Source organism: Trichosporon asahii (assembly GCF_000293215.1).
Source record: "Trichosporon asahii var. asahii CBS 2479 unplaced genomic scaffold scaffold00054, whole genome shotgun sequence".
Lineage (NCBI taxonomy): Eukaryota > Fungi > Basidiomycota > Tremellomycetes > Trichosporonales > Trichosporonaceae > Trichosporon > Trichosporon asahii.
The window spans coordinates 240,086-261,166 of record NW_014040870.1 but is presented as its reverse complement, the minus strand read 5'-3'; the positions used below and the strand labels follow the sequence as shown (position 1 = coordinate 261,166).

Sequence of the window (21,081 nt, the reverse complement as noted above, 5' to 3'; positions counted from 1 at the left end):
CTAACTGTTGACTGAATGTGCATATACAAGATGATTACTTAACCCACTGATGACCGGGCCCAGAGCGCTCGAGGGGCGCAGATTCAGGGCCCACACGGCTGTTGAGAGACACACTAAAGAGAGACTAAAACCGAAAAAACGACTGAGGACAGCCGGTCGTGCGCTAGCGGCTGCGGATGTGGCACAACGCCGCAACTTCTTCTTACGACTTTGGAACTCGATATCTCGCTCATTCTTCAAGATCGTCGACTTCCGTCTTCGAGAACTTGCGCGCAGGAACCTTACGTTCAAAAAGGACGTCTATCTCTCTCATTGAACGCCCACGCATCTCCGGAAGACAGAAATAACACCAAACGAGGGCCAGAGCACACGAGACGGCCCAGAAGAAAGCACTCTTAGGACCAAGATTCCACGCGGTGGGGTTCATGAAGTACGTGTTGAGGACGCCGCCGACGATAGAGACGATGTTGTAGGCGTTGCGCGCGAGACCGACCGACTTGGAGCGGAGACGCGACGACGACACCTCTCCGACGATACAGTACGTGAGGGGGCCGATGGTGAAGTCGTAGGTGAAGACGAAGATCATGACGAGAGCGGACTGGCCCCACTTGGCGTTGGAGTCGTGGGTGAACGCGAGACCGCCGATGATGAGGAGACAGACGAGCATGACGAACATGCCCGAGACGAAGGGGATACGACGGCCAAAGTAGGTCAGCGTAATCCAAGAGAGGATCGTGCCGGCAAAGGCCATGAAGGTGACACCGAGGTTCATGTTGAACGAGTTGTTGCTGTCCATACCGGCACGCTGGAAGAAGTAGACGGCCTGGCCACAGAGCGACATTCCGCAGAGCTGCTGGCACATCCAGGTCATGCAGCCAATGATCGTGCGGCGGAGGTCGGTACCCTTGAAGCAGTCGAGGTAGGAGGTGCCAGAGCTGTGGTCGATCTCAATCTGGTTCGTGCGGACCATCATGGCGACAGTCGCATCAATGTCGACCTTGGAACCCTTGGCAGCAAGGCGGCTAACGCTCTTCTTGGCATCTTCGAGACGGCCCTTGCGGACGAGGTACCATGGAGACTCGGGGGCGCAGGTGACGAGAATGAAGAGAGGGATCGGCCACGCCCACTGCACCGCGAAGGCGACCTGGTACGCGCGGTCGCCCTGGATGTTGTTGGCGGCGCGGAGAATACCGGCGGCGATGATCTGGCCAATGACCCAGCAGAGGTTGACGTAGGTCGTGAGGTAGCCGCGAAGACCGATGGGGGCGACGTCGGACGCGTAAGAGACAGCCGAAGACGAGAAGGCACCCCAAGGGAGACCACAGAGGAACTCTCCGATGAAGAGGACCTCGACAGTCGGGGCGAAGAAGACGATGAAGATGAAGCCAGTCAGCATGATGAGGCCGATCTGAAGCGTGCGCTTGTAGCCCCAGCGGTCCTGCATGATGCCCGCGAAGAAGATACCACTGAACCGTTAGCGTCGAAGAATAGCCGGGTGCGCGGAACGCGGTCCGGATTGGGACACGGGACAGGTCCGCGTGACCAAACGACCGTCCATGCGGGAGGGCTGCAGTGACTTACATGAGACAACCAAAGTTGGGGGCCTGGTTAACAGCGAGCTGCCATGCCGGCGTGAGCTGGTAGTCGGGCTGGCCGTCGATCATCTCGTTGAAGTGACCGAACTTCTTGCGGAACTGGTTCAGACCCAGCACGTTGCCGAGAACGGCCGTGTCGTAGCCCTCCATGACTGGACATTAGCTTTGATGAGGCTGGTTGACTCACTAATAAGGAGCGAAATGGCGAACGACCAGAAGGCGGCAGTCGGGTACGCCTTGAGCGAGCCGATGAGACCAAGGGAGCGCTCAGCATCCTCTGCCTTGATGGCGTCGGCGCGGATCGCGTCCCACTCGGTGACGCCCTTGCCGTCGATGACCTCGACGTGGGCGACCATGTCCTTGTCGTCCATGCCGAGCTTGTCGTCGGTGCCGTACGCGATGACGGGGGCGTTCGTCTTCTCAACGTCGACCATGGCGGAGATGGTGATCGAGGGAGCGAGGAAAGAGAGTGAAGTGGTGCTCCAGCTCTTGGAGTGTTGTGTCGAAGGGCCAGTCGAGCAGTCGAGTCCTAGTCGAGGAGCAAGTTGGAGCTAGAGGCTGGAGGAGAGGAGAGGGCGGGTTGGTGGGTCTCCAGAGATCCCGCGAGCTGGCCTGATATATGAGCGTTGGCAAGGAGATGGTCCGGAGGAGGAAGGAGGACCCCCGGTGGCCCCCACTGCACATCACCTCAGGTCGGCAGTGGACCCGGAGGAGGAGAGTGTGGGGAACCGCCCGATGCAGGAGGGAAGGAGCATGACGGGCAGGAGGGAGGAGGTCTGGGCTTGGATCGTTAGTCCGACGAGGGATGAGGAGAGGGGAGAGGAGAAAAGCAGACGGGCGGGGTGGGGCACCTGAGTGGCTGAGGCTGCTTGGATTCGATGCTTAGCCGGATCCCTGGGGAAACTGCCGCCTTCCGTCTTCCGCCCTATGTCTGGCGTGTCCAGGTGCACATGCTGCATCCCAGGTCAGGACCCAAACAGCATGCAGCCGCCTGCCCTTGTGCTGTTTGAGGATGCTGGACAGTGGCCCAGCAGCTGACGGCACGAGACCTCTACGGGCCAAGCCCGAATGACTCGGGGTCACGCCGACTTTCATGCTTACACGGCCGTGCCTCGCTCTTCTGCTCCTGAGCGATGCCCTGTCCCTTTGCCCATCTGCCCAGCACCCACTCGGGAAGTGGGTCCTCAGCGTTGCATGCCTGTAGATCCTTCACGCGACCTCCTCTCCATCGTTACACTTTACGCTTAGCCCCACTTAGCGTGCGACTCTATCTGTCTCTACCTCTTCAGCCCCAAGGCATGCAACACTTTGTTGGTGCGCGTCATACAGCTGTGGTTGCATACATTGCGTACAAGCGCATCGAAGCAGGCCCCGCGATGTGCTGCGCAACCCGGCCGTCCCTCTGAGCAGCGCCACCCATGTAGCGTCGAATAAGTGCCCAGTCAGCTGAGGCCAGGCCGGACAAATGAGTCCATCATGACCCATCACATGGGGCCGGTGACTTCCGTGGCGCACAGCTCGGACGGGCACAGGCTCTGACTCTCGGCGACGCACCGACTTCAACTCGGGCTGCCTCCGAGCATACGCCGAGCTGTAGCGCGGTCAGTACTTGAGGGGATCCGTGAAGGGGCCGGTAAACAACGGTCCAGCACCGGCAGGGATGATCTCAGGACACGGCGACCGCGCGATTGGCCCAGAAAGCTGGAACCCTCACCGTCCCATGCCCCACAGGGTCGATCCCTGCCCAGCACTCCCCCAGCCGTGCAGTGTCCATTCAATGCCCGCCTGCCCACCGGGTCCTCGCCGTCTGAGTTGCCGCCGAGCTCCGCTCTCATGGCCCAAAAGATGCCCAGCGATGCCCAGAATAGGATCTCGGCGACGCGGAGTTGGAAGGGCGGAGCACAGGGAGCGCCCCAACGCCAACGACCAACGGGTCCACGGTCAGCGTCCGAGGCCTGGCTCCTCGGGACCCCAGCGAGCCCCTCGGGCCTGATGAGCAAGGCCGAGCACTCCATCGATCCATCAAACCACCACGAGCCAACAGCGTCCCAGCAAGTGATGCCCCATTCGTCTCATCCGCAAACATGACACTCCATGACGTATATGGCTTGCCCGTGTCGCGGCCGTGTTGTGAACATGAGACGAGCCATTCATCTCGCGGGCAATCGGGAGGCTCCGGGCTACCCTGTGCATCTCACGAATCTCATGAAGGTCACGAATGTGGAGATGGCCAACCGGAATCGCGCCGTGGCCCATCGAACGGAACGCCGAGATCGCATCCTACTCCCTATCGCGCACTTCCCATGCTCATGTGGACGTGACGAAGCAGAATGAAGCATGAAGCACGGCCGACCGCATCTCTGCTCCGCGTTCGTGTCCGTGGTCGCGTTCGTGTTTCGCGAATAGGGGATGGGGGTGCCCTGACTTGTGGGTCGGCGACACGCCGCGATCTCGGCATGCCGCCGAGTTGCCGCCGAACAGGCTGGGGAAGATCTCGGAATGTCAGGTCGCATACACCTGTTTGTTACGACGTGGATTGCTCCCACAACGGCAAGAGACGGCCGAACGTCTGTCGCACTAAGCGAGTATACCCGGAATGCTGGAAACGAGCTGGGACAGGTGGAACGTAGATCGTCGTGTGACGTATCCTCGTTCTCCTTCGCTTCACTCTCTCATCCATAGTGGGCGGCACTCGACGAGACGGCGCCTGCAATGTTGCAGGCGGCCCACTCTTCGTTGACGTTATCGCGACGATCCTGCGTACCTGCCTCTCACTCCATCCTCTTTGGGAACGCGGGTAGCGAAGATCAGCCGTATTGCGGGCCGTGGATTAAGCGAGAGCGTTGCGGAATGCAAGTGGTGAGCACCGTTACCTGGAAACCCAATCTCAGGTGACTGCTCCATGGCTTGGCGTCCGTGGACGGACCAGCGGGGGTGAGTGCATGCTGGCTGGCTGTGGCACTTTATAAAGCCTCAAGATGATGCTCGACGTGGTGAGTTGGTGAGCTCAGCGATGATCGTAGCAGAGAGGTAGTCCAGACAGGTAGACAGGTGAGTGCTTGACATGTGCCGGTGCTTCCACTTCTTAAGCACGGGCAACATGCCCGAGCTGACCGCAGATGGAGCGAAAGGTGCTCGCCCTAGGGCAACCCGCATGCGATGCTGTTCGGTGGCTTGATCTGGCCATCTTGACATGATCCCGGGGCACAGCGAGCTGCGTGCATTGAGAGATGCTGCTCGCGCTGCTGGCTATAAACCGGCCCGAAAGACCATGGTGTCGGCGCATTGACGCTAGAGCCGCTTCCACGCTTCGCCTTGCAGATCCGGCGCCCGAGCTCATCAAGGCTGGATGGTGGTGAGGGCGCGTCGATCTGCACAGCTGTCACCACGTTGATCCGCACTTTGCACCGCTCGCACCGCCGATAAAGCAGTCCCATGGCGCTCGCAACTGGTGATCTACGGCTCGACACTGCCTTCGCCGCGTGCATCGGGCTGAAGGATGCACCACAAAGGGAGGCCCTTGCTTTCAGATCTGAAGCAGCGCGCGAGACGCGTTGTTGTGTCTCACCCCGCGCCGATGCGACACTGACGCGGTGTGGACCTCGGTGCCAAGGCATACCATCGCTGACTGTTGGGGATTCTGCCCCGCTGCACTGACCACGCTCAGACAGTATAAAGATCCCTTCGTCCCATCGTCAACACCCACGCTCCACGCTCCTTCCTTTCGACCGACATCATGAAGCTCAGCCTCGCCGCCGTCTTCCTATTCGCCACCTCGGTTCTGGCGGCCGCCGTTCCCAACCACGCTGCCCGCGCATCGTACGCGCTCGACATCGCCGAGCTCCAAGTCCGCATCCAGCAGCTCGAGCACGAGGTCGCCATGCTCGTCAGCGTCGGCGAGATCGGCTCAGCGCAGCAGCGCAACGCCGAGATCGAGCTCCTCAAGTCCCAGCTTGCCGGATACCAGGCCAGCGAGGCGAACAACGTCCATATCTGGGGCGGGATTCACAGCCGCGACACCCACGAGCCTCGCGCGAGCTTTGTCGTCAACATTGCGGAGCTTCAGGAGCGTATCCGCCAGCTGGAGCACGAGCGCAACATTCTCTTCAGCGTTGGCGAGACCGAGGCCGCGAACCGCAAGGGTGCCGAGATCGACCAGCTCAAGGTCCAGCTGGCCTCGTACCAGTCCACCGAGGACGGGAACGCGGACATCTGGGCGGGTATCGGCAAGCGCAACGCCAAGCGTCAAAGCACCGCGACCACCTTCCAGGAGGTGCAAGACGAGATTGCCGAGCTCATCGAGCAGATTGTGGCCCTCCAGGCTAGCGGTGACACCGAGGAGGCGGCCGAGCTGCACCGCGAGCTGGACCAGTTGCGCGCCATGGGCGACTCGTACGCTGATGCTGAGCGCCTGAACTATCCTGGCCGCAAGTGAGCGTGACGGCGTTTAAGCCACGGCGCGGAGGCTGTGTTGTGCGACGCACGTTGGGGGAAGGACGTTCATGATCATAGAGTACGCTTGCCATTTGCCTTATGCATTGGACTTTATTCAGCATGAGATGGAACGCCGAGTTGCGCGGCGTGCGGCGGTGAAGATGTCTAAGACAATGAGCCTATGGGTGCGTCGAGGCCGGTGGGGTGCTTGCGTAACGTGCACTGGCGTGCACACAGCGTTGCTCATGGACGAACGGGGCTTGCACAACCGCCCGGCAGGTGCTCATGCCAGCATGAAGGTCAGCTCGGTGACTTGATTTGATGGCTTAGATAAGGTGGCAAACGACCGAGGCATTCACACATCGTGGTTGGTCGATAAGCTTCGGAGATCTCGCTGACATTCAGAATCAGCTCGGAGACATCCTCGTCCGAGCGCACCGTGCTCCGTCTGTCGGTGACATCTCGCTGACACGCCGATGACGTTAATCGGCTCCGGCCATGCACACCGACGGGGCGATGGGGAGCACCGCCAAAGACTGCGGCGATCTGAGTCGTCGCCTCGTTGTCAGCGTGCTCGATCACTTATGCACTGCTTTCCGGAAAAGCGCATCGATGCGCCATTGGGTCTCACCATCTACGGCCCTGCTTCTGACTTGCATCGCCGTGGGCGTAATGCACGCCGTTTGTGCACCGTGCGCCCACTACACCGATCCGTGCAATGAAATCTGAACTGAAAAGAGCACGACAAGTCTTACGCCGCCTGCCAGCCGGGTCCGATGCACTGCCAGCCTCAACAACTTGTTCCGCAGCAGTGTCCATCACTCACTACAAAAGAGCGACCCCCCTCAATGTCAACACCTAGAAGTCGCAACTGAACTCAACTACACCATGAAGCTCAGCCTCATCTACCTTTCCCTCTTCGCCGCCTCGGCGTCCGCCGCCGCCATCCCAGCCTCCGACGACCTTGCAGTCCGTGACAACCACTCGCCCGTTGCGCCACCCGAGAACCACCCACCTCGTGAGAACCACGGCACTCGTGACAACGTTATCGTCAGTTTTGCCGATCTCGAGGCACAGCTCCAGCAGGCTGAGCACGACCGTCAAGTCCTCCTCAGTCTCGGCGAGGTGGAGGCAGCGCAGCGCAAAGTAGAGTACATCGCGCAGCTCCGCACTGCGCTCGAGGCATACCGCAACGCCGAGAACAACAACGGCGCCATCTGGTCCCGCGACCACAATCGCAAGCGGGCGAGCTTCTCGGTCAGCTTTTCGGAGCTCGATGCGCAGATCCGCAAGCTCGAGCAAGAGATCGAGATCCTGCAGCGACTCGGCGAGCGCGAGTCGGTCGAGCGCAGGCAGCGTCAGCTCGCGCAGTTGAAGCACCAGCGCGAGACGTATGCAGACGCCGAGCGCAACAATGCGAACCGTTTCGGTGGTCGCAGCCTGGAGTTGGAAGAACGTGACGACGACCCCGATCACGGCGACCTCGGCACCCGCGGCTCTGTCAAGGTCAACATCGACGAGCTCAAGGCCAAGATCCGCAAGGCGCAGAAGGACTACGATACCCTCCGCAGCATGGGTGAGCACGCGGCCGCCAAGCGCAAGCTCAAGTACCTCAACGCACTCAAAGCCAAGCTCAAGGCGTACGAGGACGCCGACTCAAACGCCGCTGGTCACTTCAAGCGCAGCCTGGCTGAGTTTGACGCCTTCGACCTCGCCCGCATGGGCTGAGCTCTGCCGCTGTGGTGTCGAGATAAGGAGCGCAGCTCGGAATTTACGCGATGAGGGAGCACATGTGCAGCACGCCGCCATTGTAGTGAGTCTCATGCATAGGACATTGCCCGCAGTCAGCAGCCCTCGCGCCCGCGCTATCGCGGTATGCGCGGTGCATCTTCGCCCCGCTCACGCAGCTGACGGCATCCGTGGCGCACGCTAGTGCTACTTCCGCACCGTCACACCGAGAACTCCGGCCAGCTCCTCCGCTTGTCCCTGCTGCGCCGCCCAGTCCGCGACTCCGAAGCGCTGAAGCATGTGGGTCTTGTGCGGCGTCACCACATGGACCATCGCAGCGCGGCTGACTTCTGAAAGAGTCTTAAGCCGACGTCTGTCGCCGGCATCGACTCTTTCCCCCAGTCCTGTTCCCCCTTCCACTTCCCCATCTTGCAGCTTCCTCCACTGCAACGTTCCCCTTACTTTACTCAAAACCCCAAAAGTACTTCCACCATGAAGCTCCAGGTTCTCTTCTCTGTTCTCTTCGCGCTTGCCGCCGTCGGCGCGCCCGTTCAAGCCCCGCCTCGAGCTCTTGCTCGCCCTGCCAAGCGTGACTTCAACCTCAAGACCCACGCTGCTGGCGACAACAAGGCTCGCCGCGATGTCGGCTTTGAGGACCTCGACTGGTCTTCCCTTGGTGCCAACGTTGGCCACGACGCCCCTGGCCAGGCCAATGCTGGTCCCGAGTGGCCCCACGGCAAGCGCGTTGTCCCCACTGTCCCTGTCAAGTCCCTCAAGCGCGACCAGCTCGCTCCCGCCCAGGCCGCTGCGGGTGGCGTTGAGCAGCGCAAGTCCAAGTTCCGCCGCTCGCACCACCACCGCTACCCCACCTACGACACCGACTGGAGCACCGACACTGAGGACGAGTTCTACCGCACTCAGCCCATGCCTCCCAACGCTGGTGCCCCTGCCACTGGTGTCTCCAACGGCATTCCTCCTCGTCCTCCCCGCCGCCGCGCGCCCCAAGCCGGTCCCTACCGCGGTGGCTACTTCAACGGCTACGACTCGGACTCGGACTTCTGGACCGACTCTGAGAACGAGCTCCTCTACCCCGTTGGTCGTCCTGGCACCGTTCCTGCTGCCGCGCCTGGCGCCGTTGCCAATGGCCGCCGCGCGGTCGTTCCCGCCGAGTCCCCCAACGGCGGTGTCCCCGGTCACGTTGCTGGCAACAACGCCGGTTTCCCTGACCACGACCACCCCGCTGGCGCCCCTGTGCCTCCTGGCCTGCCCACCCCTGCCCCCATTCCCATGACGGGCGCTCGCAACCCTGGCCGCCGCCAGCGCATCCCTCCCAACTCCCAGCAGAGTGCTCCCACTGGCCCTCCCGCCCCCAACTCGTACGACTCTGATGGCCACCTGCGCTACAACTCGTCCGAGGATGAGTCGCGCTTTGCGCCTTCGGCTGCTGGAGCTGGCGGCCGTCCCCTTCGCCGCCGCCAGCGTGCCTCTCCCAGCACCCAGCAGGGCACTGGCACTGGCTTCCACGCTCCCAACTCGTACGACTCCGACGGTCGTCCCCGCTACAACTCGTCTGAGGATGAGTCGCGCTTCCCTCCCACTGCTTCGGCTGGCCGTCGCCCCCCTCACCGCCGCCAGCGCATGCCCCAGCAGAGCGGCGGCACCGGTCGCCCCCACCCCAACGACTACGACTCTGACGGCAACCCTCGCTACAACTCGTCTGCCGACGAGGCCCGCGTTGCGCCTTCGGTCCCGGGTGGTGGCCGCCGCCCTCCCCACCGCCGCCAGCGTGCCGCTCCTTCCACTCAGCAGGCTGGTGCTGGCAACGGCTCTCTCGTTCAGCAGCCTGGTGTGACCAACGGCTCTGCCTTCCGCCAGCCCAACTCGTATGACTCGGATGGCAACCTTCGTTACAACTCCTCTGAGGACGAGTCTCGCTTTGCCCCTGCTTCCTCTGGCGGTCGTCGCCCTCCTCGCGCTCGCCGCCAGCAGCGCGTCGCCCCCACCACCCAGCAGGGCAACGGCAGCAACCCCGTCTTCCATGCTCCCAACTCGTACGACTCTGACGGCAACCTCCGTTACAACTCTTCGGAGGACGAGTCGCGTTTCGCCCCGGCCGCTGGTGGCCGCCGTCCCCCTCGTCGCCGCCAGCGCGTCCCCCACCTGGCGTACGACTCCGACGGTCCCTACTACACAACCACTGACGACGAGTACGGCATGCGCGTTCCTCCTCCCCGTGTTGGCCCTGCCGCCGGTCCCCTTCCGCCCGCCGCTGGTGGGGCTCCCCCTGGCGCCCAGTCCGGCGGGATCCTCTCAGGCCTGCTCTCGGGCATCGGTCTTGCTGCTGCCAAGGACACCCAGGGTGACGGCACCAGCGGCAACGCCACCGTCAACGCTGGCTCCAACGGCAACGCCACCACCAAGACCGACAAGGCTGCCTCCATGGCTGCCTCCAAGCGCCAGCTCGACCCCGACTTTGGTCTCAACGGTGAGGATGAGCTCCCCTGGTGCTGCTAGGCGACTCGCCCTGCTGCTTCACCCCTGGCCTACATGGTGGGCCCCCAGTACATAATCCGTAGAACTTTGTAGGAGGATGCTTATGCATTGAATAGTTACTTGTGCCAAGTGTTTCCGAGCAAGGTGAGGGGAACGAGTGGGAGTTGAGGTGGATGCTGCCTTTTGTGAGCGAGATGAGCATCTCAGGGTCCGGTGGCTGGCCGCGCGACGCCGCGCTCCCCCAGTCCATCGTCATCCCGCCGCCAGGTGCTGCGGACCAGTTGTCGTGAGGACATTTCCACGGACAATTCATGCATCGGGGTTGGAGAGAACGAAGAGTTGTGTGCAGCCTGAGCGTGCCAGAGCCTGTCGAACTCTTGAGTGCCGATCAGAGTCGATCAGGTGCGCCCCAGCGGAAGCGGATGCTGTGCGTCGTCCACGTCACCAGTCGAGTTGTCTTGTTCTCTTTGACCATCTCAGTCGCCAACATCCATCCTCCTGCACGCGGCGAGTTGATTCTCTTCGGTTGAAACTGACACCCAGCGTTGGCCCTTTACCGTCATCTGCCGCTTCAATCAGTGCCACGGCCCATGCTTTGCCGAGCGTATTGGTTAAGGAGCTGAACGGGTGAGTAGGAAGCTTATGGCAGGATGGTTTCAGCCCACGGAATCGGACGCCATGTAGACATTATGGCAGGCTACGCAAAGTCAGTTCGACTACCGCTCCACGGAAACTGATATATCAGCATTGCTGTGGAGGTGAGCTAAGCTCCTGTTTGCCGCAGCTGATCACAGTCTCGGGTTGAACGAATAACATCCACAGTGCAACGGCGGTCGTGAAGGTGTGTAGAATAGGTAGAACAGCTTTATCTTCTGGGGTGTGGGAGGTGGGCTGACTGTAAGCAGGTTGGAGCTGACGCCCAGAGGACGATCGATGTCACGAGGGCGTCGCTCGCGAAGGTCGGTTCGTAGCTGGATACCTCCCGAGCCGGAGCTGAGAGCAGTTGAAGTAGGCATTTGCAGTGCACACAGCGGACATCCTGGTTCAGAGAGATTGTCGGAAAGGGTGAGCTCTTGTCGCGTTTGCCTCGAGCTAACCTCCCCAGCCAGGGGGAGAGCTCCAGTAACCTAGCGCCCCAGGAGTCTGTAGCTGACCTCAGATTGAGTTCGACTTTGTCGGAGAGCCGAGTGGCATGCTCTTCCACTTCAGCATCCTATGAAGTGAGTTGGCCCTCGCTGTGGTAGCTGACAGCCAGGCGGTGCGCCCGCCTGGATGCAGCTTCCTTCCCGCTGCTCAAGACACAAGTCTCGACTCATTACTGTGTCATTGTGGGACCGTCGTCTGGCTGGGCTGACTACAAAGTGCGGCGCTGACCACACGCGGATCGTGGCTCAAGGGTATCGGGGGTACTGTGTAAGCTGCCTCTTGAAGCGTCTCAGCTGACAAACAGCGAGGCGTGCCCTAGCGTGTGTAGCGCACCTTAACTCCCGGGGAAGGAGACATGGGGTTGTGATTATGATCCGAAAGCTCGAGTAATACGTCCACCTGAGCTGACTTCATGGCGAATGTTCATCGCACTTGCCGATGTCTCGACCGGGACCTCCAGTCTAGACCAACGTATGGTGAACTGCATCCACGACGTTCTGAAGCTGACGTTTAGAGCGCAAAACTTAGCCACCGCTTTGAGCTGGTCTATGTCAGAAATGGCGGTAGGCTTGCTGTGAGTCGGTCTTCAATACGATATACTGTACCGCTCTCAGTTGTTGGACAGCCGAGCACGGACTGAACCCAGGTACGCATACATACCTACCGAATCAGAAGAGTGCTCAAACAGCCAAACCTGCCCCATGAGAGCGAAGTGGCCCTCAGTAAGCTTTGTACATTGGCCCTTTGAGCTGATCACAGTGCGCGTCCACCTGACGAACGCACATCCAAACCTATGGGCAAACCAGTTCCAAAGCGGAACGTACTCCCTTTCTCCGAACCATACTTTCGAAAGAACCTCAATCCCCACACGGCAGAGCTCAAGGGCACCCGCCCAGTGAAGCGTGCGCTGGATCGTGGCTTACGCAACAGCAAAATCCCAGGTCGGTCTCGAAATGAGTCCAGGCAACGACTGCGCTCCACATGATCCCCGCTCAAGTACGTTCCTGAGCCTACACCTAGCATGAGCCGATGCCGACCATGACCATCTGCGGTGCTGGAAGTAGCCAAGGACCTGGTTATGCTCCGCCTTCACCGCCCTTGCGTTTCGAAGGCACCGTGAGGGTTATGCCTGATAGCTCGTCATGGAGGGCAGCGGCCCAATGGTGTGGCCGGCTCTGCAAAGAGGCAACCGAGAGTGATCATGATAAACTTTGCCGATGTGCCCGCCCTTCGCACGCGCAACGGCGATGCAGTCCACACCGAGCCTTCGGTGTCCACCGGTGCCTCGTTGCTAACGGGGACAGGCGGCCTTCATGACCTTAGTACCAAAGGCCTTCCGGTGTTTGTCCAGATGCACGACCATTCCACTTCAGCACGCCGGGCCGAGGTTTGGCGAGGAATCTGGAGGACTCAGGTGGATATCCCATGGATATCGGAAGGTCAGGAGATTGCAAACTCGGGTCGTGCGGTGCATGCTGTGCGGACGGTGTGGAGGTTGGATAGCGCCGATCCCACGGACCAGGGCACCGATCCAGATCCTCGGTTCTGGCTCACGTCATGTCACTCGATTTCCAGTAGTCCGTCGTCAGTGCTGCGGGCATCGTCAGTTCGCACCGCTCGTCAGCTTTCTCCACCTACGCATGCTCTAGTCGTTTCCCGCACTCTAATGGCGACAACCGACATATAAGACAGCTTGAGCAATCTCCCAGTTCAAGCTCTCAAGACCAGTCGCAACCACGTCAACCCACTACCAACGGCCACCAACCCCCTCACGTTTGACTCATCTCCGGCAGCTCCACCCGCTCCGATTCACCGTCACGATGATAAGCTCCCTGGTCTCTGCCGTCCTCATGCTCGGCACCGCCAACGCTGTACCCTCTCCATCACCCACTGCCTCCGCCTCCGCCAGTGCCTCAGCCGCGCCGGCGCCGACAGCCGGCATCATCCCCGCCCAAAAGCCCACAGGAGACTACGCCGGCTCTTCGTTCCGTTTCGTCCCCTCCCAGCTCAAAGTAGCAGGCACGAGCCTCTGCTTCACGTCCACGAACCAGACGTACGGCTCCCAAATTGAGCTCGCCGAGTGCTCCAAGCCGCGCGAGAACATCATGCAGTTGTGGGGCCTGACCGACGCGCAGAACCAGTTCTTCCTCGCAGGCAGCGAGGGTACGTGTCTGTCCCAGAACTACCCGCAGCCCGACAATCTGAAACTCGGCGTGTGCGATGCCGACGACAGCGATATCTGGTTTGTCGCGACTACCGGCGAGCTGTGCACGGAGAGAGTCGGCTGCGTCTCGGTGAACGGCACCAGCGACGTCAAGGCTGGCGACAAGCTCACCGTCGCTGACGATCCGAGCAAGTTTGTCAAGATTGCGTATCAGCAGGACATCGAGCTCACCTTCGAGCTGAGCAGGGAGAAGGAGGAATGGTGTCCCGAGTCGGGGCCGTGCTTGACTGCAGCCACCCCCACGACCCGCGCCACCGACGCCCCTGAGACCGATGGCGGAGACGAGGAGTAGAGCTGCTTCGCGTCCCAACTCTTGAGACGCACGATCTTAGATTGCCTTTCGGACAATGTGACTTATGTCAACTAGCATCCCATGGGTGCAATGATCCAGTTCCGCATGTGCACCGCAGGGCCGTGGTTCCTCTAAAGCAGCTCAAGTTTCAAGCAAATGGCTCAGACGCCCTCTCTGTTCAAATGCCTCAGGCACTCATTGCAAGCGCACCTATTGGACGTCGCACAGTATAGTTGCGTCGGCTCCTTCCTGCCCTCTTGATTCGAATCTCGCAGACTTTTGACAAATGTCTCCGCGTCAGCTCCCGGGATGCAATAGTCCTGACCTGGTTGTGCAACACCGACAGCTTTGTGGCAAGAAATACCTGAGCTCAAGTCAAGTAGGATTGCTGATGCGGGCTTGTGACACTCGTGCATGAAGGCCTACTTGGTGGTCACTATCCCAGATGGATATCGATTGATGCTTAGAGGCTACTCCACATTCGCAGCGAGGCTGGCAAACAGCCCGCGGTTCGCAATAAGCTCTTCGTACGTACCCTGCTCCTCTACTCGACCGGAGCGAAGCACGTAGATCGTACCGGCATCTCTGATAGTGCTCAAGCGGTGTGCGACTGCGATAACAGTAAGATGAGCATCCTTCGCCATCGCGTCGAGTGCGCCCTGCACGGCCCGCTGGTTCACGTTGTCCAGAGACGACGTCGCCTCGTCAAGCAGCAGCACTGAGGGGTTGCGCAGGAGTGCGCGGGCGATGACGAGGCGTTGTCGCTGTCCGCCGCTGAGAGCTATGCCCTTCGCGCCGAGATCGGTGTCGAGCCCATCGGACAGCGTGCCGACGAAATCGGACAGATTCACGACGTCCAGCACGCGTGTTAAATCTGCTTCCGTCTTGTCAGTAGACCCGAGGAGGAGGTTCTCGCGTATCGTCATGTTAAAGAGCACAGGCTCTTGCGTCACGAGCGCGACGGAACGGCGGTACTTTGTCTCGTCGATCGCAGCGAGGGGTACGCCACCGACCGTGATGTTGCCCGCTGAGGGCTCGTAAAAGCGCTCCAGAAGTCGGATCACTGTAGACTTTCCGCTACCGCTCGGACCAGCGAGGGCGGTGAAACCGTTGTGCTGGGCGAGGAGGGAGAGGTCACGCAGGCTCGGGTCGTCGCGAGAGGGATAGGTGAACGACACGCCGTCGAGACGGATGTCACCGGCTGGGACGGGGTGGTCGCCGCCGAGATGCTCCTCGGGCAGGCTGAGCAGGCGACCGATGTCGACACTGGCGCCGCGTGCTTGTCCGAGCTCTGGCGCCTGAGTCAGAACGTTCACTGCCTGGAAGCTTCCAGCGACAATGGCAGTGAAGGTCGCAAAGAACGCACGCGAGCTGATCTCGCCCGAATACACCAGCTTGCTGCCGTACCAGAACCCGAGCGCGATGACGAAGTACATGTTGCTCTGGGCGAGTCCGAACAGCGCGCAGCCGAGGATACTGTTTCCCTTCGGGTTCAGCTTGCTCATGTAGTCTTCGTAGACGATGTCCTCGGCGGCGAGTGATGCGACAGTCTCGAGGTTGGCGACAGCGGCGACGGCCACGCGGTTCGCTGGCTCATGGGCTTTCTTGAACTTGGCCTCACGCGAATCGAGGACCTTGAGGCGCACGATGCCCGTTCCGAGCGTCAGAGGCAGCACGGACATGTTAACGAGACCGAGCTTCCAGCTGTACACCAAGCCGACAATGCAGCCACCAATCAGGGTACTGAGCGACGCAATGAACGTGCCCATGGCCGTTCCGCAGAAGGTCGCGACTCGGTTCGGCGAGTTGTTGACAACGTCAGCGAGCTGAGATGACGAGTTGCGGGGTTCGTCGAAAAACGCCATGGGTGCGCGGAGGACGCGGCGGAGCATGGCTCCCTGGAGTGCGCACGCCAGCCGGTCGGACGCGTAGCCCAGACAAAACCACTGCAGGAAGATGCTGATGGCGCCTCCAATGGCGCAGATGAAAAAGTAGAGCGCGTTCATGTTCTGCAGGTGCGCATCCTTTGGGTGCGTGCTGAACGTGCTGTAAGCAAGAGCGTAGATGATAGCGAAGACCGGGTAGAGCGCACCAGCAACGATGCTACCCGCAACACCGACGAGAATGAGGCCCCCGTTGCCGTAAGGCGCCATCATCCTGATACTCTTCCATGTCTTGGGGCCATCTGTAGGCTCTGATACCGAGGCAGTCTCAACAATCTCCAGCTCCTTCGTTGGCGAGTTCAGAGAGCTGGTCGACCCCTTTACAAAGGTCGATCCATCGGAACAGGTCTCTTCGGCGTGGAATAGAGCGCGGTAGTGGTCATTCTCCAGTAGCGACTGATGTGTTCCCTCGGCCACGACTACGCCGTCATGCATCACGACGATGCGGTCGGCCTTACGCACAGTGCTCAGCCGGTGGGCGATTACGACGGTCGTGCGACCCACAGACATGGTTTCCAGAGCCGCGTGAAGAGCGCGTTCGCAGACAGTATCCAGGTTCGCCGTCGCCTCGTCGAGCAACAGAACCGGCGCGCGTCGCACCAACGCACGAGCAATGGCGATGCGCGCTTTCTGCCCGCCACTCAACTTGGCACCACCGTCACCCGCCATCGTGTTGTAGCCATTGGGCAGGGCTGTGATGAAGTCGTGAGCTTGGGCGACGCGGCACGCCTCAGTTACGAGTGCGAGCTGCTCCGTCTTGCTCAGAGCTCGTGCGCTAGCCGGGAGGCCGAGTACGACGTTATCAAAGATCGAGACGTCGAACAGCTGCGGCTCCTGTAGCACGGACGCGATGAGGTCACCGCGCAAGTTGTGCAGATCCATGTCTTTCACATTGACGCCGTCATAGAAAATATCGTTCACACGATACAGCGAGAGCAGGAGCGCGACAAGGGTCGACTTGCCGGAGCCACTATGGCCGACGATGGCGAGAGTTTCACCGGCCCTGACCTTGATGCTGACGTCGCGGAGGACTGATACTTCGGGTCGAGCGGGGTAGGCGAAAGAGATGTTGCGAATCTCAATGCCATCCTGCAAGGCGGAAAAAGTGACAGCGTTCGAGGGAGACATAATCTCAGGCTTGCGCTCGATGATCTCCTGAAGCTTCGTCGTCGCCGAGAGGGCGGACATGAAGGCGTGCAGGTTCGGCGGAACTTGACCGAACGAAAAGCTGCCCATCATGATGCAGAGGAACACCGTGATGAGCGTGCCGGGCGCCAGGTCTCCGGATCGCAAGAGCTGGCCGCCGAACGCAAAGCAGAGCGCGTAGCCGGCGTAGATGACGAACGTGATACCGGCCATGCACAGGCCCCAGATGACCGCCTTCTTGCGTGCCGTGTGCAAGGCCATGTGCTGGATGGCGCGCACCTTCTCGACAAGGCTCGCCTCGGCGCCGAGGCTGCGGATTGTTGTTATGCCGGCGAGCGACTCCTGGGTCAGGCTGCTGATCGGGCCGAGTGCTATCATGAACATGCCAATGTACGCGAAGCCGTACTTGGTCAACTGAAGGTCAGGGATGGACGCTGAGTGACACTCACGAAAAAGCCGATGATAAGGAGACACGGCAACATTGACAGGAGTGCAAGGCCGAGACTCCACGCCTTCACGAGCGCAATAATGAAGCCGGTCAACGCGAGTGACAGGTACATGATGTTGTTCGAGAGCTTCTCGCTGATACCCGACTGGATCGTGTCGAGGTCCTTCTGGAGCTCGGTCGCGCGAGTGGTTGCCGTACCATCTTGGTAGTAGGCGAGTTCCTGAGATAGAAGGCTGCGGATAGCTTTGCCACGGAGGCGGTTGGTGATGCTCTCGCCGGCCCAGTTGAAGATGGCGGTATAGACGAAGGTGGTGACGAATGATCCGACGGCGAGGTAGCAGAAGATGACGACGTTGTCGTTGGTTCGGCGTTGAGCCTCGTTTGCTCCCGTCGCGAAATCAACAACATCGCTGACAACGGCGCCGAACGGCAGGTTCATCAACGGTTGCACAGCACCCGCACCCATGCACGCAACAAGTCCGACGATGAGCAGCAACCGCTCACTCACTGTCGTCTGTCGCGAGAGGAGGCGGACCTGGGAGCGAGCCATTATTCGGTAGTGTTAGCGCGGGCGGCACCCGACATGCGCCAGTTGTTTTAACGAAACCACCTTCGGACACTTTTGACAATGTCTCCGAGACCCATTCCGGAGCACATAAGAGTCCGGATGCAGGCTGTTCTCTCCGAAGCAACCCATACAGCAAGCAACCATGGGCCCGGTCGAAGACGCCCCCGTCCTGGTCGAGCACCCGTCCTACGAGAGCACCTCGTCCCTCGCCAAGGCTGTTCCGCCCGACTCGGACACTAAGGATGTCCGACTCATCGAGTCCACCGAGCCGCAACACCAGCCAGTGTCCCAGAAGCTCCTCAAGCGCTACAATATTGCCTACGCCGTGACGACCTTTGGAGTGAGTTACCCATGCTCAGCGCCGCTGACCATAGATTGGCCCCGCCTTTGGGGCTCACATTGTTTATGTCTCGTTCCAGATCCAGACTATTGCCTTCATGGCTGTCGGCCACCACCCCGGTCAGCCGAAGGGCACTGGTTGTCCCGACACAGGTGCTCCCTGCCGTGTCCCATTCGGCAAGGGCGACGTGAACCTCACCAGTCTGTTGCTGTACCTGAACGCCATCGCCTATGGTGTTAGCGGCGTGCTCACCCTCCTCATCTCGGGCTGGGGCGACCACTTCTGTGAGTGATCATGCCCGACCTCGCTGACATCAGCCTATAAGCGCGAGCAGTACATCTTCATGCTTCTGCTATACGGAGCTCTCTGTCTCCCTGCCGCTGGCCTCACCGCCTACAACTATGCCAACTACACCGCCCTCATCGCCCTGTACACCATCTTCAGCATCACCGGATATCTCGCCATGGCGTGGATGAACATCTTCATCCCATATACCATGTACGCCGCCGCTCCCATTGACGAACTCAGCACCCAAGCCAAGGTCGACGCTCTAGCCAAGACCGACGACGTTGAGGGCGAAACTCTCCGGGCCAAGCGCGAGAGGGAGGGTCTCAAGATGTCCGTCTGGGGCGGCGTGTCCATGAACGTGGCGACCGTCATCTTCTACTGCATTACCATCGGTATCTCATACGCTGGCGCAACCGCCGCGCGCAACGCCGGCATGTACATGTCAACCGTTGCTGGCGGTATCTGCATCATCTGTGCGCTCCTGGGCTGGCGGTTCCTCCCTTCACCAGGCAGCAAGCCCTACAACGGCAACTTCTGGATGCTTCCGATCCGAACGTTCGTCGAGCTCTGGCACGGTCTCAGCAAATACCGAAACGCCATGCTCTTCCTGATCAGCTATGTCATCTACAACGACTCTCACTTCGCCTACGGCTCCGTCATCGGCACGCTGTTCAACCTCAACGCGCGACCGAGTATGGCAGAGTTCACCGCATATTCGATCACCGGCACCGCGACCTCGATTGTCGGCTCGCTCATCTTCATGTACATCTTCCCCTACTCGCGCCTGTCCCTCCGGCACTGGGCGATGATCGCTTACAGTCTGACGATTCTCACCACATTCTTGTGCTGTCTGGGCATGAGCCCCTCCTCCAAGGTCGGGTACAAGCACCGCGCCGAGTTCTATGTGTTCCAGGTCATCATGAACCTGGCTGGCTCAATCATTTCGCCTCTGTTCCGTGTGCTGTTCTCTGAAATGTTCCCGCGCGGCAACGAGATCCAGTACTTCGGCTTCCAACTCGTGCTGTCTTGCGGTACGACCTGGATTCCACAGATTGCCAATGCTCCCATTGTCTCAGCGACCAACAACGTGCGACTTCCGGCTGTCATCTCTCTTATTTTCTTCATCATCTCGTTCGTGCTCGTCTGGCTAGTGAACGACAAGGAGGGTGTCGCGATTATCCGCCGTGAGGAGGTTGCCGAGGCCGAGCGCCACCCAGAGGCTCGCGACTGAGCTTCCATAACTCCATATCTCCACTGTGCCGTAGCTGTGCTGTATGCATCTCTCGGATACTTGCAAACGCTCCGGTGCATTGCAGGAACAGTTTCGGAGACTAATCAAAAGGCTCCGGCTGAAGTCTCCGAAGTCCGAGTGCAATCAAGTTGCCGAGACCCTGAATGTCGCTGAGCCGTTTAAAGCATGGCCGGCCGCAGACAGCAAGAGCTGCAATCATCTGAAAGGTCATCGAAAGCACCTCGCCCCAACAAATCACCCATCATGGTTCACCCTGCCCCCGACGGAAACATTGCAACCGGCCTCAGTCTCGTTCCAGGTACCGAGTCGCGCCAGTACCACTCCAAGATTGAGGTAAGCCCCTGCCGTTACCTGCAACCATCCTGACATCCAGAGCATCTATGCCCTGCCCGCCGATGGTCAGGAGTTCGACCGTTTAGAGGCCCAGCACCGTCTCATCGGCCTCCTCTTCGGTGGCACTGTGTCTGCTCCCATTGAGCTCAAGACGGGCTCTAAGGTTCTCGACGTCGGCTGCGGTCCCGGCTCGTGGATTAAGCAAGTCAAGACCGAGCACCCTGAGATTGAAGCCTACGCTACTGACTTTGCGGACACGTTCAAGCCCTCCGACGCGCAGGTCAAGTTTGTCCACGGCGACATCCTCAAGGGTCTGCCGTTCGAGGACGACACGTTCGACCTGGTACACATGCGCTTCTTTACTGGCGCGCTCAAGGTGTCTGAGTGGCCTGTGGCCGCCAAGGAGCTCGCGCGCATCACGCGCCCGGGGGGCTGGGTCCAGATGGTGGAGCCAGATGGCACGCTCCGTTCCGAGCGCGGCATCACGGACGCAATTGCCGACTGGAACAAGCGCGGCATGCGCGGCTCGCTCGAGAAGCGCGGCGGCGAGCCCAACGCCGGTCCCAAGCTGCACGAGTTCATGGCTGCCGCGGGTCTCACCAACATCGATAACAAGGCCAAGTCGGCGCCCATGAACTCCAAGGTTGGGCCTGTTGGCGCTCACATGAATGCCGACTATCAGGCGCTTATCACTACTCTGGCGCCTGTGCTCGCCCAGAGCTGGGATATGACCCCCGCTGAAGTCGTTGAGTGGGGCCGCAAGGTCATGGCGGATTGCAACAGTGTTGAGGGGTTCCACAACTTCCATACTGCCGTTGGACAGAAGCCTCAGTAGAATGACGACATCCAAT

At 60.3% G+C, this 21,081-nt stretch overlaps 8 protein-coding genes across 8 annotated transcripts; 6 read left to right on the top strand and 2 right to left on the bottom strand.

Annotated features, from left to right (window-relative positions):
- Nucleotides 1-229: 229 nt before the first annotated feature.
- On the bottom strand, nt 230-2,029 carry A1Q1_03315 (alpha-glucoside:hydrogen symporter; the record flags this gene model as incomplete). The annotated part of the gene is made up of 3 exons (XM_014323595.1): nt 230-1,466; nt 1,582-1,694; nt 1,754-2,029. 3 exons carry the CDS (start codon nt 2,027-2,029, stop codon nt 230-232), a joined length of 1,626 nt encoding a protein of 541 aa, XP_014179070.1.
- Nucleotides 2,030-5,331: 3,302 nt separating this feature from the next.
- On the top strand, nt 5,332-6,030 carry A1Q1_03314 (uncharacterized protein; the record flags this gene model as incomplete). The annotated part of the gene is made up of 1 exon (XM_014323594.1): nt 5,332-6,030. One exon carries the CDS (start codon nt 5,332-5,334, stop codon nt 6,028-6,030), a length of 699 nt encoding a protein of 232 aa, XP_014179069.1.
- An 887-nt stretch (nt 6,031-6,917) lies between these two features.
- Nucleotides 6,918-7,757, top strand: A1Q1_03313 (uncharacterized protein; the record flags this gene model as incomplete). The annotated part of the gene is made up of 1 exon (XM_014323593.1): nt 6,918-7,757. One exon carries the CDS (start codon nt 6,918-6,920, stop codon nt 7,755-7,757), a length of 840 nt encoding a protein of 279 aa, XP_014179068.1.
- A 492-nt stretch (nt 7,758-8,249) lies between these two features.
- Nucleotides 8,250-10,271, top strand: A1Q1_03312 (uncharacterized protein; the record flags this gene model as incomplete). Its single annotated transcript, XM_014323592.1, has 1 exon — nt 8,250-10,271. The coding sequence occupies one exon, from the start codon at nt 8,250-8,252 to the stop codon at nt 10,269-10,271; it is 2,022 nt and encodes a 673-aa protein (XP_014179067.1).
- A 2,945-nt stretch (nt 10,272-13,216) lies between these two features.
- A1Q1_03311 (uncharacterized protein) lies at nt 13,217-13,912 on the top strand (the record flags this gene model as incomplete). The annotated part of the gene is made up of 1 exon (XM_014323591.1): nt 13,217-13,912. The coding sequence occupies one exon, from the start codon at nt 13,217-13,219 to the stop codon at nt 13,910-13,912; it is 696 nt and encodes a 231-aa protein (XP_014179066.1).
- A 470-nt stretch (nt 13,913-14,382) lies between these two features.
- A1Q1_03310 (uncharacterized protein) lies at nt 14,383-17,999 on the bottom strand (the record flags this gene model as incomplete). Its single annotated transcript, XM_014323590.1, has 2 exons — nt 14,383-17,406; nt 17,451-17,999. The coding sequence occupies 2 exons, from the start codon at nt 17,997-17,999 to the stop codon at nt 14,383-14,385; spliced, it is 3,573 nt and encodes a 1,190-aa protein (XP_014179065.1).
- Nucleotides 18,000-18,159: 160 nt separating this feature from the next.
- A1Q1_03309 (uncharacterized protein) lies at nt 18,160-19,876 on the top strand (the record flags this gene model as incomplete). Its single annotated transcript, XM_014323589.1, has 3 exons — nt 18,160-18,357; nt 18,437-18,641; nt 18,720-19,876. 3 exons carry the CDS (start codon nt 18,160-18,162, stop codon nt 19,874-19,876), a joined length of 1,560 nt encoding a protein of 519 aa, XP_014179064.1.
- A 186-nt stretch (nt 19,877-20,062) lies between these two features.
- A1Q1_03308 (Methyltransferase type 11) lies at nt 20,063-21,065 on the top strand (the record flags this gene model as incomplete). Its single annotated transcript, XM_014323588.1, has 2 exons — nt 20,063-20,230; nt 20,271-21,065. 2 exons carry the CDS (start codon nt 20,063-20,065, stop codon nt 21,063-21,065), a joined length of 963 nt encoding a protein of 320 aa, XP_014179063.1.
- Nucleotides 21,066-21,081: the final 16 nt, after the last annotated feature.